Consider the following 17,981-nt stretch of genomic DNA (forward strand, 5'->3'; position numbering starts at 1 on the left):
GGAAAATAAATATCAGAGGTTTTGCTGCTATCTAACACTAGACTGCTGTCCTTAGCTGTGGTTTCTTGACCATGTAGCCAGAATTTTATAGTATACATGTAAGGAATGTTTGTTTAGAACTCAGGTTTTGATGTCATGGTGTATATCAATTTATATAATTTCTATGAAAAGGGGTAAAATGTGACTGTGAAGCTCATGCACAATAAATGCAAACTAAGGGAACGCGTGAATCCCATCATTTCTAAGCTTGTGTCTACCTGGTGATGGGGAACCTCTGTGGGTGTTGTTATGCAGAAGTTCTTGCAGCACAGCTTTGACACTTGGAACTAGACAAAACCTGTAATGACAAGGATAGCTGTGTGGTCACTTGGGAGCTTTAAATGTAGTTTTATTCTTTACCAGATTATGATTTTCCACCATGCTTCAGATTTTCCTTGTTACTCCTGTTTTCCTTCAACACAGAGGATCAGGCTGCACAGTGTAGGAGAAGAGCTTTGCTGTACACTGAGGGCATGGTTCATACCCTTCGTGGCTGCTGAAGGTACACCTTGGATTACCCAGCAGCTGCTTCCCATAGAACACAGCAAGTATGTGGATCTCCTGCTCTTTGTAACTTGTAGCCCTTCCTAAGCAAGTCACTAACAGCTTGCAACAGTCACCTACATTTTTAGGTCTTTATTGCATACCACTGCAACTTCTTTCTGTAGTATCCTTAAGCTTTTGAAAAGGAGAGTGCTTCACACTTCTACAGGCTCTAAATAGGAGCTGGTCGCTTCTACTCCTTGGCCTGAGCTCCTGATCACCAGCTGTGGTGGGGCTACAAAGAATTGTCAAGTGGGAACTACAGAGTGTAGTGTCTGTGCAAAGCCCCTTGTCAGCCCCTCTGCACCAGATGGCACAAGAACAGCCTTTGCCTGCTGCTCTGAGGCAGATCAGTGCCCTGGTTCCCTGCCTGGGTGCAAGGTCTGCTTGTGATGCTGCAGTGAAGAGCTGTGGGGTGCCATGCTGTGTCCCCAGCCCTGGGGAAGGTCTCAGTGGCAGAGCAGGGGCTGCCTGGTGCCGTGTGTCCCTTCATGTGACTGAGCTTGTGGTGTGGTGGCTGGTGCAGTCTCACTGGCTTTGGAGCCCACTGCCAGTGCCACAGCCTGGGTTCCTGCTGCATCAGCACCTTGGCACGGGCTGGACCTTCATGTCTGAAAATCCACAGCATGCTGCACACTCGGTAAGCCATCAAGTATTAGGTCTAAGACTTGGGAATAAAGAAGTGGGCATGGTAATTTGCTGATGTCCCACTGCATGCAGCACTCAGGCAACCAACAGACATGGCTCTTCTCAGGCATGGGCTGTCAGACCTGCCAGTACATGAATACCCAAGAGTGGGGAGCTGAAGTTGGAGATGCTCTTTAAGCAATTGCAGCTGCTGAAATGGGTAACTATTTGCAGGTCCATGCTCTTAACTTGGTAAGATCTAGTGGATTGGGACTGGGGCAGAAAGATGACAGTTGCAACTGTACATTTAAATAAATTGTGCATTCTATGTTTGGCTTTAATCATAAAAGAGTCAGAGTTGCTCACACTTCATGTTAATTAGGTTTTTGTATTTCAACTTTGTCCAGGAATTATTGTGCTAAATGTCTCATCCATGTGAAAGCAAATTGCCTGTGGTCATCTCTGAATGCATGCTGCATGGGGGGAATCTCAGTGAGTACTTGTGTCTTGTCTTTCTGACTAGCTCAGAGGAAATGCTACCACAACACTTCAGTGTTCCACCTTGCAAGGGAGACAGCTGTCTGCAAAGGGTTTCTAAGGCTCTACATGAACATGCAGTTCAGCAGAGTTCCCCTGAAGGCCCTTTTTCATCTAAAAAGCTGTAGCAAGGACCAAAGGACTTGGGCAGATGACAGTCCAGCCTTGAGGCAACTCCTGGCATGAAAAAGCATCCTCAGAGTTGAAAGGAGCTTGGCGTTTAGGCATTACTGCTGAGTAAACACAGCTTGTGCTGCTGGAGCATTCCTCACTCTGTACCATGGCATGGCAGCCCTCACTGGCAGGGAAGATAAAAGGCCATCACAGGGGTGAGAGATCAGCACGCTGGTGGTACTTGTTGGGTGACAGTCAAACTTGGAACTTACCCTGCTCATACCTCCCCTGATGGGTGTCGGCATAAGCCTCGCGTGACCCTCAGCAAAATGTGCCTTTGTGTGGATATTTATAGCCCCTGTGTAAGGGAAATATTCCAGTCTTTATTCTTCTATAACTTCCTTTTTTCTGCACTGGAAATGGAAGAGGTGAATTGTTTGTTTTTCCTTTGGGAACACGGTAACCTGCTGTTTCTCACCACAGACTCACATTTACCTCTTTCCTGTTGACCTGGATTTGTTTCACTCTAAAATACCCAACGTGATTGAGAAGACTTAACAAAACTGACTTTAAAATAAAATGGTAAGTTTTCCTTGGTAACTCTACAAGGCAAAATTTCTGAAACCTAGAATTAGTTTCTTAATTTTGGCTTTCAGAGTCAGAGGTCTGAAATTACCTTTGGCTCCAGTTCTCTACTGGACTGCATCCATGCGAATGTCAATTCAGATTCTTTTTTAACAGCACCTTGTATTTGTATGAATGTTCTTTAAATGTACATCCATGGGGAGCTCAGACAATTCCCAACTGTTGTAGCAATGTCCTAATGCTTCCTGTTTACATGCAGTCACACTGATAATCATCAGGCTGAGAAGTTTTTACCAGGTGAAGTGTTTGTTGCCCAAATCTAGTGAAACAGGGTAAGCCAAGCTCTGCTGAAAACCAGGTCCCTTGAAGCCCTGCTCCCCTGGAACTCAGTGTAGCACTGTGCTGTTGTAGCATTGCTTGGTGCTTAAATTCTACTGCCCGAGACACCCAGCATGTAGAAACCTGTAGTATCCAGCCTCTAGCAGGAGAAGCTCCTCAGTGTTCTAGTTGGACTGTCTGAGATTTTGTCTTGAAACAAGGAAAGACCATTTAACTCATGAGACTGTTCAAACCTTGTGACAGAACACACTGAGGTAAAGTAAGACCTTGCTTATTCTATGCATGAAGGGAAAGCATAGCCTGGGTTCTGCCAGAATCCTACCCAGGTGTCACCATGTCACGATAGCTAGCTGTCATCCTACAAACCCCTAGTTTTAAAATTCAGTTCTTCCTATATGAATTTCAGAACTATGTAACTTATTTAGGAAGAAAAGGTGAGAAAAATGTTTGCATGAATAACTGCTTTTTCTTCTGGGTCAGGAATTGCGTAAGGAAAAGCTTCTTGTTGATTCTCTATGACTCCATGGAGGAGAGAGACAAATTCTCCCACTTCCCTTAGATACATTTTCTTTGACAGCCAAAGAATACAGATTTTGAAAAATGTACAAAGTTTATTTAAATTGAGATGCTGTTTGAAGTGTGGGCTATCTTTTTACAAAATACAGCAACAACCAGCTAGTTCACAGAGGGATCTATCAAAGATCACACTGCTTTTTGCAAGGATTCTACAGTATCACCGTATCTGAAAAACTTTAACAATGATTTTGTAGACTGACAACAGGTTTCCTAGGAGAGGTTGTTACTTTATACTCCTTTACAGCTGTAAAAATACATAAATAGCTCTGATACATAACTTAGGGTTTTTTTTATCATGATGTCCAACTTCACACTAAAGCCACAGACTCATTTTTAAGAGACGATTCTTAAATAGCCTTTATCTCTTTTGCTTTGCTGAGCTCTTTATCTGCCCTTCTAAGCAGATACAGCTGTGGATGTGATGAAAACCAAGTTTAACTCAAACTAGTGATAGTGTGCCTCTAGCTTTGCAAAACTCCATCCTTTTACCTGCAGGGTAAAATCCTTTTACCTGTCTTGTGTGACCATTTCTTCCTGACAATCTCCTGAAACTCTGAATAGGGTGCAATGTTAGGCTTTTGTTTTCTACCCAGTGAAATCTGAACCTCTTGCTAAACTCTGCCACTACACATCTGATTATGGCTTCAAGCTCTGAGAGAGGAGGTTGGTACATACACTGATCGCAAGGCTTCAGCTCTCCCCTGTTCTTGTTCCTTTGCTTATTAGAGGATAATGAGGTGCACAACACTAATACTGGATTTAAACCAGGGCTTGTAATTTCTGCCAATAAAAGAAAGGATGTGAAAAACCTGTTTCTAGGAACAAAGTATAAAATAAAAGCTCAGTGGATTCTTGATATCCAGTGCAGAGAAAGCTGTTTTCTGTCTGAAGCTGCTGTTCAATGTAGGGCTGTGTCCCAGACATCCCATTCATTTAAATTACAGGAACACAGAGTGCTGTGCAGTGCATGGGGTTGACCAAACAAAGGTTTCTTTTCAATGGTCTATTTTTACCCTCCATTTATAATACTGCAGAAGGTATTTTAGGAAAACTAGCTTGTTAGTACTGCATTTTCAAGTAAACTTCAGTTGCCTGGTTTGGCAGCCCAGTCTAAAACAAATGAGAGGCTTTGCTGGAACAGCTCAGTAGACAGGAGGATGGGCTTGACCTCAAGGCCTGACTTGAGAGATCAATTTGCATGACCCTCAGCTAATCTCTTATCTCAGTGTACTTCAATCCTCTATCCATAGAATGAGGGATAATACTCTTGCTACTTTCTTATATTGCAGATTCCTGCTGTACATGGAGCCAGCAGGACCACTAGCATGATGCTGACTTTGGTACTATCACAGTCAATACATTCTGTGGTGTTAAGGCAATTCTATAAAGATGTGATGTAAGGCATTAAAACAAATATATTATCAATATATAAAATTATTAAAAAGAAGACTTCATAAGCTTTCACAGTCCCGTGCTGGAGTCTGACATCATTTCACCCTAAATACTGCCCCACATGCAGCTTGAGTTGAGCAGCCACTAGCACCTTTCAGTCTGAGCAGTACAGACATGTTAAAGAGTTCCCTCGGACAGATGCTTCTTGATGCCATGAGAAACCCATCTCAGGTACCTGGAATTTGATTCAGTCTTTAACTTTCACCAGTTGTTACGAGAGCCGAGTAATTCATGGGGATTGTTCGACATGAGTAAATTTTGAGTTTGTCTCCCCCAACCCATTCTTGCTGTTCCCAGGGTGTGAGTTGGGGTTCTTCCTTCCAGCAGCTGCAGAATGTGGCAGGCAGGACTGCTGAAGGTGGGGCTGCGGTGGCTCTGTCAGGTTGGCTGTTGTCCATCTGACTCCTGACTTAAAATTCTCCATTGGTTTAACTGCTGCTCCTTTAAAACACTGAAAAGCCTGTTTCGAAATTGCTGTGAGGAGGGAAGATAAGTAGCCATTAATGATGCATTCAGTAGCCTAATGTCTCATACAAACCAGAAAACATTACTAATGGAACATGAGTATTAATGAAATTTGGGGACATCTCAGGTTAAAAGATGAAGAAAAAAAATCAAGAAGTGAGATTTTCTTTCTCTTTTTGTCCCGTGTTTTGCCTGCATCACTGATGGAAAAATCAAGCAAAACACTCTCACTTCCAATGCTGTTGGGGAAAAAGGGAGGCAGCTCTGCTCATCCCTTTCCAGCCACCACCTGTTGAAATTCAGGCTTAAGGGTCCATCCCGTTTGCATCTGCAAATAGCTTTATCCATATGTACTGCTCCCTTGAGATCAGTGAGATTACTCCATTGAGTCAGGTTACTCAGGCATGTAAATATTTGCCAAGTTAGGACTAAAACTAGAAGGGAATGTGAATGGAGATGGTAAATCCTCCTTGAGATAAAGGGACTGAGCACCCGCAGAGATGTTGGGAGTTTAGAGTTAGTTCAGGTGCCTGTCCCCCCCTTGTCCCCCACCCCTCCCAGCCAAGCTTTATGGATTTCTGAACAGCTTTAGAAGGGAGAGTTATCTTCAGCTAAATGTCTGTGAGTTGTTTTATGAATTAGTAAGCACAGCCCTTGGCTTTGTCACTGACAAATGGGCTTGTTGTGGAAACAGAGGTAACTCTGGAAACACCTTTTATCTCTAGGGAAAATAATTCCATCCTGAAGCACGTGTGCTGCGGTGCGGCTACTGTAGTCTCACAGTATATAGCACGCTATATACTGCTTCAGAGCGCTCAGGGAACACTGAGATGCTTTCAGTGTGATCTCTGAGCTGTGGATGCTGAGCTGGAGGGAGTGAGGTTAAAGCTGCTTTTCTCTGCAAGCAAAGCAAGCCGCTCAGCATAGACTCAGGTTGTCGTGGGGCCCGCATTCCGCTGTCCCTGTCATTCAGTCCTTGCATGCCTCTGGTTGCTTATCTTTTCAGGTTTATGCTTAACCTGCTGAGGGGATCTCATTCAATTGGGCTCTTGCTGAAGCGGTGAGGAGAGGGGGCACTCCACCGCGTCTCTCACGGCTCAGCCACGCTGCACAGCTCAGGTGAAGCTTCAGATACAACCATTTTTCCCTGTTTATTTGGGAACTCAAACACCTTGGTCCCAGGGGCTGCAGGTTCTGCTGTCATGCCTGGGGCCGCAGCGCTATTTTCGTATCCAGTGAGTCCAGAAGATGCCAAGCTATGCCTGCATGTTTATTCATTCCTATCTGGTAACAGCACCTTGCTCTGCTTTTGATGCCTGCTCCATTTGCATATGCTACCCTGTGCTTCTGCATTCCCTCGGTATTTGTATGTATATGTCCTCATCAGCTATAAAGCATTAATGCTTTGCACTTGCATGGCCTTTCATCCCAGGAGCTCAAAGTCTCTCGCTGACAGAGATTAAGAATTACAGTCCCCTTTGAAGTGGGCGAATGCTCCTACTACCTTCGGGTTACTGACTGGGATGAGCGAGGTGACTTTGCCCTGCACCCAGCCCGAAGCCACGGAGCATCCTCTCCGGAGCATCCCCATCCCCGGAGCATCCCCCACAGGAGCATCCACCTCCCTCGCCTCCACCCGAGGCACCCCCATCCTCGGAGCGCCCCCCGCATGCCCGGAGCCTTCCCTCCGGAGCGTCCCCCCAGCCCCGGCTGCCACCCCGCGCCGCCTCCACGCTCGCTGCGCCGTTCACCCCGCACCTCGCCACGAGTCTCAGCCGCTCGTAGGGAGGGCAGCAGAAGTTCGCACAACGCAGGGGAGCCGGGGCTGTCCCGCTCCGCCCCGGGAGCGGCATCAAACCGGACCCGCGCCCCACGCGGAACGGAGCGGCCCCCCCATCGCCTCCCCCCGGTCCCAACCACCCGCCTGCCAGAGGCTTCGGGCTGGCCTCGGCGAGCAGCGGCGGTAAGGTGAGGTAAGGTAAGGTAAGGGCGGAGAGCTGCGGCCCCACCGGGGAGCGGCGGACACCGGCCTCACCTGAGCCGCGGTGCGGCGGCGCTCAGGGGAATGGCACCCGGGAGTGGAGCGGCACGCAGCGCCGGTGCGAGCAGCCGTGCCGGTGGAGCTTCCTGCGCAGGGCCAGGCTGCCTGGGGAGAGAGAAACGCAGAGATGGGGACTAAGTATCCGGCAACGTGCCCGGTACTGGGCTGGCTGCCCTGCTCTTCCCGGCCCCGGGGGACTACCGGTGCGCTCCGCTCGCGCCCCCAGGAGCAGGCTTGAGATCGAGTCCCGGCTTTTCACAGCCCGCCGAAGGCCGCCGGGCTCCCGAGACCCCCAACGCGCCCCGAAGCGAAGCGCCCTGACCCGCGTTGCCGGAGCCCTTCCCCGGACACGCGGCTGTGGCAACCCGGCTGGCACCGCAGTGCGCAGAGCGGGGGAAACGCTGCGCAATCGGCTCCTGGCCGGCCCGATCCCCCTCGTCCCGGCCGGCCTGACCCGCTCCCCCTGCCGCCGGCCCGACACCCCCCCGCTCCCGCTCCCCACCCCCGGCGGCGCGGTCCCCGGGCCGCGCCGTCACGCCGCGGTCTCGCTTACCCGGCCGCTGCCCCGCAGCCAGCAGGCTCGCCAGGAGCAACGCCGCCAGGCAGAGGATCGCCAGGAGCCTCATGTCCGCGCCGAGCGGTGCGTGTAGAGTGTATCCCGTACCGGTAGTGCCGCGCCTCGGGGATCCGAGCGAGGTGCCGCTGGCACTGCCTCCTTCGACTCGCTCCCTGCCCTCGCTCCCGCTTCTCCTGCCGTCGCAGGTCACTCCCCCCTGTTTTCCATAAGCAAACACTGCGGGGACGGGAAGCCCGCGCAGGCTCCGGCTTCCGCGGGGCGCTGGCGGCTGCCCGGGCAAGGCAGCGGCTTCGCTTTCAGCCCAGACGGGGGGGCGTGGGGGGGAGGCAGTAAAATAAGCCCCGCTGTTCCCTCCCCCACTGGCGACTGGTTAAACTCCGCGTCGGCCCTACATGTGGGGGGAAGCAATGGCAGGAAGCTGCGTTCACCCACCCCCCATGCCTCCTGCGGGGGATAGTGGGGTCCCAGCTCAGCCCCGGCGCTTTCTCTCTCCGTTAAACTACCTGCCAAGCGGTGGCTGTTCAGGGCGAGCCCGGCGGTACTTAAGCCTAATGGGTGCCTTTTGTGCCGCCAAGTATTTTTAAAGGACCGCAATACTCTGGAATTAATTAGCGAGGGGGGTTGTAGGGGTTCTAGCACGCCGGGTAAAGCCATCGCACCGCGCGGTATTTCGCCGCCTCGGCTAGAGCCGCTCGGGACCGCCCGGCCCGTCCCGGCCCGTCCCGCTCGCAAACTCGCCTTAGATTGATTCGGTTTTGGCACCAGGTCGCGCCGCGATCTCGCCTCAGCGGGAGCTGGGGCGGTGGCAGCGCTTGCGGGTGCGCCGCCGGCCCGGTAGCATTAGCGGCGGGGATGGCTCTGCGGTGCGGGGAGCCGCTGGCCCCTTCGTGCTTTCGAGCCCGCGGGTACCGCGTGGTGGGTTTAGGAATGAAAGCTTGCCCCTTCCTTTGGGAAAAGAGACAGGAGGGAGTACTCTTCCGTACAGGCTCGGTACGACTGTTGTCTATGTATGCATATTGTATATATGATACCTATTGCTATATGACATATATAACCGATATATTAATATAATACCTACCAATATGTGCTACATCTTGTATCAATATACAACATAATAACTATGTTACATAAAGCGGTCCAAAGTTGCTCCCTACCCAACTCCCTGGCTTTTAAATCCAGTTTCCCCTGCGGCTCTTACCCCTTTTGCCTTTTCCATTTCCTCATCAATCCTATTTAATTTGGCAGCACGTGCCAGTCCCTCCTCGTGGAGCTGCACAGCATCTCTGGGGGACTTGATTTGTGCAGGGCAAATACTCCTGGGTGACAAGGGAGGCAGCTTGCAGCTTGAATACCTGGTGGAAATGGTCGTTTTAAAATGATGGTGAGGCTGCTGCAGAAGATGTCTCCATCAAAACGGTAACAAAGGAAATCCTCTGCTGGATGACTGCATTGGTCTGTCATGTGGTGCCCATGCTTCCCCGTGTTCTGGCTGTACAGATTGACAGTCACTGTGTCTTATCTGTCTCGCTTTTAAACTGGACGTTGGTTTAATACTGGTGTTACCAGCACAGCTGAAACCAGGCTCCCTGTGCTGCCAGGCTCCCCGTGCTGCCAGGGACAGACCTGCCCTAACTGGGATGTCATTTCAAGCGTAACACTGATGGAGGAGGAATGGAGATGGTGGAGATGTGGTGTGAGAAGCTCACATGGTGGTTTTGTGACAGAATCATGGTTATGTCCTTGATGCCCTAAACCTTGCTCCAGTGCCGTTGCTGTCAGAATGCCTTTAGGGATGCTCGCTGCAAACGGGAACGTGCTGGCCACCCCTTCATACAGCGCTGGGAATGATGACTTGGGTTCAGTGCTGAGCTACGTAAGGTCCGGACTCATACCTTAAGGTGAAAAGCAGCACAGACTCTGAAGCAACAGGGACTCTGTAAATAGCTACAAGGGCCAAAAGAATGCGCAGACCATGGCCAGTCCCTCGGCTGGCTCTCCAAGCCTTCTTTGTGCCTGGATGGGCTCATGCCTGCTGGCATTGTGTTTGAAGGAATCCAGGTAAAGTCCAATATTTAGGTACAATTTATTTTTTTTTTTAGCCTTAGTTTACTAAGAGCCATTCATTCCCCAGCTACCCTGTGAGAAAGTTTGCAAAAGTTTGTTTGGATACTAAAGCCCCTGTCACAGTAACACAGGCATCACAGATTTCTGGTCATTTCCATGTAGCCCACAGTAATAATTTGATGCTTGCCCACTGAAGAAGTTTCTGGAAGGTATTATGGCCCCACTCGAGAACTTGGAGTTTTGCAAGACGTTTTCCTTTGTGTACTTACTTCCACGTAGCATGCCAGCCCGTGAAACTAGGCAAAGAACGGCTTGGCAGAATGTGGCTCTGCCGTTTCCACGGCATTCACTGCTGTGTGGCTCTTGGGGTTCTTTTAATACATATATATTTTTTTAATTGGCTTAGGAGGAAAGGAATGTAAAGTACGTAGGAAAGATGCGAAGGTCTGTAGGTAGCGTTTTATGAGCTGTAATATAATTAGTTCTTTGAATCAAAAGCTTCCCTTCTCTCCTGTAACCCGATGGGAACACGATAAAGGAATGATGATTTCAGCATTTATTGCCTATGTCATATGTTGCTGTTTTTTCCCCCACCCCCCTTGATAGGACCCCAACAGGCAAATTGACTTCCAGAAAGTGGGAACCGCAGGTATCAGCACACCACAGAGATAATCTTAAAAGGTTACAAGGAGGAAGATGTGGGACTTTCCTTCCCGGCCCTCCCACAGGGATCACATGCAGACACAGCTCTGCTTGGCCTGCCTTGGTGAGCCCCACTGGGAACGCCAGCAGCCTCGCCGGGCGCACGCTGTTCCGTGCGACATTTTCAGTGCAGAGTGACTGTCACAGCCGGTTTGACAGAGAAATGGTTTGAAAGCACTGTGCCATTCCAGAGGGAGAAACGAGGGAAAAGTGACTGAGAGAATATCCGATTATTTTGTCACGTATAGAGAAAAGAACCCAAAAAGATACTGTGATTTGAATAAGAGAGCAGGCGATGGGAGGGACAAAAGATGAAATAATTGGTAGGAGCAGCAAAATTAATAGGAATAAGTAGAATAAGCACAGTCGTATGACCATGACAGGAGAGAAGGATAATTAGGCACTTCCTAGTAACGAGCAAGGGATTAATTCGCATTTGGAAGTGGCATCCTACCTTTGCTTTGAAGGCCAGCGAGCACAGCACTATAAACTCTGGCGTTTCAGCTCAGAGGTGTCAGGATATGAGAGCTTCTGATGGGGTTTTTAAACTTTGTGGTCCCCAAATTCATCCTCCCTGCTGATTCCAGGGAGGTGGTGGAGTCTCCTTCTCTGGAGAGATTCAAGACCCGTCTGGACGTCGACCTGTGCAATATGAGCTGGGGAGCTGCTTTGGCAGGGGGGTTGGACCCGATGATCCCTCGAGGTCCCTGCCAACCCCTATGATTCTATGATTGTATGATCTGGAGGAGTCACTTCACTGACCAAAGGTTGGGGGTGAAAAATGCTGACTTGGAAAGAATGTGGTGAATCGATTCCAATGGCAGATGTAGTTAGGAAATGTCCCGGGCTTTTCCTAGTTCCTTTCTGTGATATTGCGGGAGGACCAGTGAAGGGGTGGGGATGCAAAACACCGATGGGAGTTGCTGCAAGAGGGGAAGAAGCTGGCACCAAATCTCAAAGGGACAAGTATGGAAATGGTATTTAGGTGTTTGTGGTGTGGAAGGGTGGGTATTTTTCACCACAAATCTCGTTGCGATTATCATCTCATGGTTTATTTGGTCTGTGTGCCAGCCATGAATATAAAGGATGGGGTTTTTCTTCAGCCCAGGGTACGGCATCAGAAGCCAGACACAAAGCTTGCCTCTTTCTTTGGCCATAGTCGTGAAGATGGCTTTTGGTAGGCAAAACTCATTACCAGGGAAATAATGATCTCGTGAGAAGAATTATGGGCTTGGTTGTGATTTTGTGCTGGGCTTGGAAATGAAACCCCTACGTAGAAATGAATATCCACTCTCCCTCTTTTGCATTTTACGCTTTTGCGGGGCAGGAGGGGGTGTGGAATAAATAAAATCCACTTCCCTGCCTGTTTGTGCTCAGCTACCTTTGCTGCCTGGGGTGATGGGCTCAGGGAGAACTGCGATGGCCCTCTGGCAGAAGGAATGTGCACCAGTAACCTGACACTGGAGCAGATGTGCTCAAGGGAAGGAAGTGGGGGGTGGAACAGCCCAGACAGGACTAATCCTTGGGTAATTTTGTCCTTTTTATGCTTGTTTTCTTGCCAGAGAGGCTTTCCACGTGCGCTGCTGAGGCGCACGACCTGTAAAGTACATCTCCCCTGTTTTAAACTGGGGAGGAAGTTTGCTGTGTCCGTGGCAGCGTCTCCGGGGTCTTGCCGCAATACAAGTCACCGTCATCATTCCCAGAATAATTGTGAGGGAAAAGGAGCAGTGTTCTCTGGTAGGTCTCAGTCTCCCTTAGCTCAGCCACCCTAAAATCTGTAGGGTCGATCTCACTTAATACAGTCAGAGCAATACCTGTCACACACCTGAATAGTCGCAAAGTCCCTGCCAGGCAAAGGACAATGTGATTGGCTGCCTACAGAACTGTACTGATGGGGTTTGACCAGTTTAAGGTAAATACTTTTACCTGGGCTTCGACTCACATTTATTTTTCAGTTATATTCCAGCCTTAAGAAGTAAATATTTCTCAGATGAACCTTAGAATTATATATATGTATATAAATTTTTTTCAATAGGATAGCAAAGAGGTGAAGTCCAGAGCAGATCCCCACCACAGAGACCATGTGTTCTGCTTCAGGCAACCCATTCAAGGTTAGATTCTTCTCTGGCACTGGTCATAATTCCAGAGCTGGTTTTAATTTGAAGAGACATTTATGTTGTCTTGAATAATGGTGTACAAGGAGAAAAACATAAAAAATTAACGGTGTTCAAGGGGGAAAAAAGGCACAACACTGCACAGTGCAAGGTTCTGTGATTAATTTTTATATGCTGATTACCTTCCAAGTGCTAAGCTGCCATGCATATCTAGAGCCCTCAGGCCCTGGGTTTCAGCAGGGAGAGACTTTTAAGAGCAGGAAAACCCTTTTGAAACTCTGGTTTTCACCTTACAATGAAAACTCTCATAAGTGATCATCTACGTGTGGTGAACAAGGCATTCTTTCTGCTCCACCTCCTCAGTTGTTCATGTGGGGAAGAGAGGCACTTGCTGCAGTATTTGCCATCCATATCACTGTTTATATTTCCTAGGGAAAATTTACTGAAGACCAGCAGATACCCTTTTTTTGGTCTTAAACTCCCAAGTTTCAGAGGTTTGTGTGTGGTCAGAAAAAAAAATACCGTCTTTATCACAACCTGCCAATTTAGTTTTACAAATTTCAGTAAGTTTTTCAGGCAGGAAGAGTTCGTTTCCCAGAGATTGTTTACTATGTAGCTGATCTTCTGTTGTGGAGCTGGGCAGCCAATGAGTTTGCCACGGGAAGTGCTAGGCCGTGCTGGGCGAACTTCCGTGGAGGCTCTGTGAGCAGTTAGTACCTCTGACTTTTTTACCAATTATTAATTGGGTTTTTTCCCTCTGTGCTGTTTGCAGTTTAATGGTCCAGGGATGTGGTGTCGTGTGAAGCGGCTCTGCAAGGAGGAGGAGCTCAGGTTCCCTTCACAGGGTCTGCTGTGGGATTTTGGTATCCCAGACAGTTGTCACCTTTGGTATAAACCCTCTGCAAGCTTGGTTGCCATCTTGCAACAAGGTGAAACACACGCTCTAGGTATGGCTTTGGCAAAGAGGGGGCTTTGAACTCTGCCTCCTGGCAGGGAGATGGCGGTTCTGCTCCACGCTTTGTGACAGCTGGGCAGCGGTGCTGCCCGTCCATACTTTGCCCACCTGGACTCCTTCTTCATGGGCCAGGGTGGTCAGCCTCTCTGCTGCCTGCACGAGCTGCAAGAGATGCAAAAGCAGGGAAGGCATGTGCCTTCACTTTCCCAGTCTGCAAGCCAGCTGGGCAGCCGGAATCGCAAAGCTTCCGTCCAAAGAAAAGGTGAAGGACAAAGGTAAAGGAAGCCAAGATTTTATTTAGGAACAGGTCAGGTTTCTTGTTGAATCCCCACACTGTGCTTGTCCCTTGGCTGCCAGGGAGTAGTTGCCCATGTCTGCCAGCTACGTAGTTTTGTTTGCTGAAATGTTTTGCTGTGCCTAATCTTCGTTAGGGTAACAGCACCTGCGTGGGAACAGGCCCCTGGCCTCGGCTGTTTTGGGTACTGCTCACTTCTCACCGGCCACACAAGGAGCAAGATTGATGTCAGCGGCATGAAACCTGTCTGTGCCAGTGATGTTTTTTAATTGCATACCCTGGATAATTAAGTTATCGTGCAGCAGTAACAAACACCAGCCGTTCCCACCCCCTCCGCCCCCCAAAATCAGCTGGGCTGAAGAAGCTGTCCATGCTTTAACCACTGTGCTTGCAGAAGACTGCTCTGATCAGTGCTCACCATGGATCTCGTACGCTGACCATCCTGTCATTCGTCCCACAGTGACAGTGGGGAATCTCGAGGGGAAAAGCCTCCCACCAGATGGAGCACTGTGACCTGTCATGGCCTTACCATCCCATGAGGCGACAGCCGGCTGTACAACACCTGCAGCTCTATCAGCTATGGTTAGTGGAAAGCCCAAAGACTGAATTAACAGGGATGATGTAAATTAGCAGGGTTGATTTTCCCTCAGTAAGTTTGTTCCTCCCTAAACTGGGAGGAAGTGTTGATCTGCCTGAGGGTAGGGTGGCTCTTCAGAGGGATCTGGCAAGGCTGGATCCATGGGCTGAGACCAATGGATGAGGGTCAAGAAGGCCAAGTGCAGAGTCCTGCACTTGGGACATAACAACCCTATGCAACAATACAGGCTGGGGCAGAGTGGCTGGAGAGCTGCTGGTGGAGAAGGATTTGGGGGTGTTGGGTGACTGCTGACTGAACAGGAGCCAGCAGTGTGCCCAGGTGGCCAAGAAGGCCAACGGCATCTTGGTTTGTGTCAGACACAGCATGGCCAGCAGGTCCAGGGCAGGGATTGTGCCCCTGTACTTGGCACTGGTGAGGCAGCACCCCAAGTGCTGGGTTCAGGTTTGGGCTCCTCACTACAAGAAGGACACTGAGGTCCTGGAGTGTGTCCAGAGAAGGGCAACCAGGCTGGGGAAGGGGCTGGAGGGCAAATCCTCTGAGGTGAGGCTGAGGGAGCTGGGGGTGTTCAGCCTGGAGAAGAGGAGGCTGAGGGGAGACCTTCTCCCCACCTCCACTGCCCTGCCAGGAGGGTGCAGAGAGGTGGGCGATGGTCTCTTCAGCCAGGGGACAGGAGATGGGACGAGGGGGAATGGCCTCAAGCTGCCCCAGGGCAGGGTCAGCTCAGATGGGAGGCAAAAGTTCTTCCCTGAAAGGGCTATTGGGCGCTGGAACAGGCTGCCTGTGGAGGACCAACCCTGGATGTATTTAAAAGACAGGTAGATGAGGTACTTAGAGGTGTGGTTTAGTAGAGGATGGGTACAGTTGGACTCAATGATCTTAAAAGTCTTTTCCAACCTTGTACCGCTGTGATGTTGGAGAACTGTTTGCAGTGCCTGGCATGGGGTACAGTGAAAGAACATCCTGTGGAAGGTGAAGCAGTTGTGCTGCAGTTTTGCAATGTTTTAGGGGGTTTTTTTGCTAGTTTTGAAAGATGGTGACGGTTTGCACTTGTTTCACATCTGCGGGGGGGGGGTGTGTGTGTGTGTGTGTATACATACATGTATTAAATAATAACCATCCCTAATTTGAATAAAAGGCACAAGGCAAAGTTTGAAGTAAATTGAGTTGATCTCAGTGTTCACTGCAAGGATCCTTGTGTTAAGCCCGCAAGGAAGATCCTGAGACTCCAGGTTCACCTCACTTTTGTAACAAGTACTGCATTCACTCAAAACCAGATGAACTTGGAAAACAAAACAGCAGTCAAAACCACCAGCCCTCAGACCAAGTACATACTTCATGGAAGAGAGGTTACACGAGGTTACATGGATGGTGGCTTAGCCTGGTGTCAGGAGGCACAGTTCGTAGGGGTGTTGCATCACAGCTGTAGAAACTCGGTTGATTTTGGCAGTGGTTTTATTTGCTTTTGAGGCCAGTAAGTATTTTCAGCTTGAAAATTTCTACAAAATAGTCATAAAAATCTCTGTCACCAGAGACCCCGAGGAACTTTCCTTTAGATGAGTGCTATTTTATAGAGTCTGGTTTGCAACAAGATCCTTTCAACTTACTCCTGACTGCAGTGTTTGAAGCCTTTAAAAACTCAAAGATAATGTAGTTACTGATACAGTGATGAAGATGTTAATGTATAGAAACGTGTATACAAGGTCAAGGAGTGATTAGTGATGCAGTTGGGATTTCTTAACCATGTAAGTTTGAAGAATCTTCTGCCAAGGTTCAGATCTACCCATCTGCATCTTCATGTCTTGGAAGGACTGGGCTTTCTTTGCTTCTGCTGCACTACGTGTGACACAAGCAAGTGCCTCTTGGCTTCCAAGCTGCTTTGGGAGAAGGTGGGAAGAGATGTGGGCCATTACCACCCAGCCATTGCTTGCAGACATTTTTTAGTTGTCGTCACTTTTCCAGGAATGGTGAGGGTGGAGAACACCAGCTGGAGTTCTGTGCCAGTAGCATCTTGCCTCTGCTGTCGCTCCCGAGGAGCCCGTTGGCTTCCCATCTGTCATACTGTAGATGTGGAAAGGGTGATGCGGCCTAGAGATTGGGAACAGGTCACTTGTTTTGGCAGACAGAAGACATCCTACAGACTGAAGCTTGGGCAACAGGTGGAAAATATTTCAACTGGAAATCCCAATGAAGGCTGAACTTAATGAACATCAGAGGTGTTGTTAACAAGACTGTTTTTGCTGTGGGGATTTTCCCATGCCAGGTGTAGGTGTGCTACTTCAGGTAACCATAGCAGTGTAATAGTGAGATAGCCATGCTCCTGGGTGTTTGCTTACACCCTCCCCTGTGTTTACAACATGCTCTTAGGGCTGTGCTCCCATGGTGACCCAGGTAGCCTTCCTGAGCTAACTGATTTAAGGCCACCCTTGAATTAGTGCATCCTGATTAACCGACATGAAATGCTGTGTAGTCAAATAATGTGTGAATTAAATAAATTCTATGGTGGGCATATATAATGATGCATTAATTAATGTGTGTTCTCCTTGGAGGCCAGCAGCTACAGCTTTCATTCTTTTTGTCTATTGTCTGTCTTGGGCATCTAGCAGTGTAAGTAAACTTCAGTCTATTCCTGCATGATAACTCATACGTTTTTCCATGCCAACAGCAAAGTCTCACAACTCTAAATATTTACAGTACTAGGTGTATGAAACTCTTTCAAAAAGCAAGCAGAAACTGGCTGCAGCCAGCTTTGGAAGGCACCAGCAAACTGCTGGCTGCCTGTTCCTTGTTCCGTTTCTTGGATGATTAATGTGCATTTGCTAGAACCTTTTATTTGAACCTCGACAGCAACAAACTCAGCTTGCAGCTTTAGTGATAAAGAGAATGCTGTGTAATTTTTTCAGTGCGTGCATCAGTAATAAGTGGTTAATGTTTATACCACCAATTTCTTCTCTCTTTGTTTTTTCCAAGACGACTTGAGAAGTCTCCTGATGTAAAGTTGAGGTTTATTGCATTCTAAATTAATCTTAAATGCCTTAGTCTCGTATTTACAGAACCCAGACTGCACTTTTTATAGAGATTCTGGATAAAACATAGAGACTTGGAGATAGGTGGTTGAAATACATCATTTTCAGGGTCTGTTGCAGTCGTGTTACACATTAACTAAGTGTGCTAACAGCTAAGAAAATGTTTGGCAACTGATCCGAAGCTCCAAGTGAGGTCACAGCATAAGGAGAGGTCCTGGGACCTTACAATCCCTGTGTGTCTCAGTGAATTTTGTAGCTAGTAAGCATCCTTTGTGCGCTCTGATCCAGCAGTGCACTTGGGTGTGTGCGTACCTTAACTTCACTAAGTAGATCAT

At 48.6% G+C, this 17,981-nt stretch overlaps 1 protein-coding gene across 1 annotated transcript; it reads right to left on the reverse strand.

Moving 5' to 3' along the window:
• Positions 1–5,165: 5,165 nt before the first annotated feature.
• On the reverse strand, positions 5,166–7,944 carry APELA (apelin receptor early endogenous ligand; the record flags this gene model as incomplete). The annotated part of the gene is made up of 3 exons (XM_084267023.1): positions 5,166–5,286; positions 7,313–7,423; positions 7,872–7,944. The coding sequence occupies 2 exons, from the start codon at positions 7,942–7,944 to the stop codon at positions 7,335–7,337; spliced, it is 162 nt and encodes a 53-aa protein (XP_084123149.1). The 3' UTR covers positions 5,166–5,286; positions 7,313–7,334.
• Between the last annotated feature and the right edge of the window lie 10,037 nt (positions 7,945–17,981).

The sequence above is a fragment of the Gallinula chloropus genome (assembly GCF_964237585.1).
Source record: "Gallinula chloropus genome assembly, chromosome: 7".
Lineage (NCBI taxonomy): Eukaryota > Metazoa > Chordata > Aves > Gruiformes > Rallidae > Gallinula > Gallinula chloropus.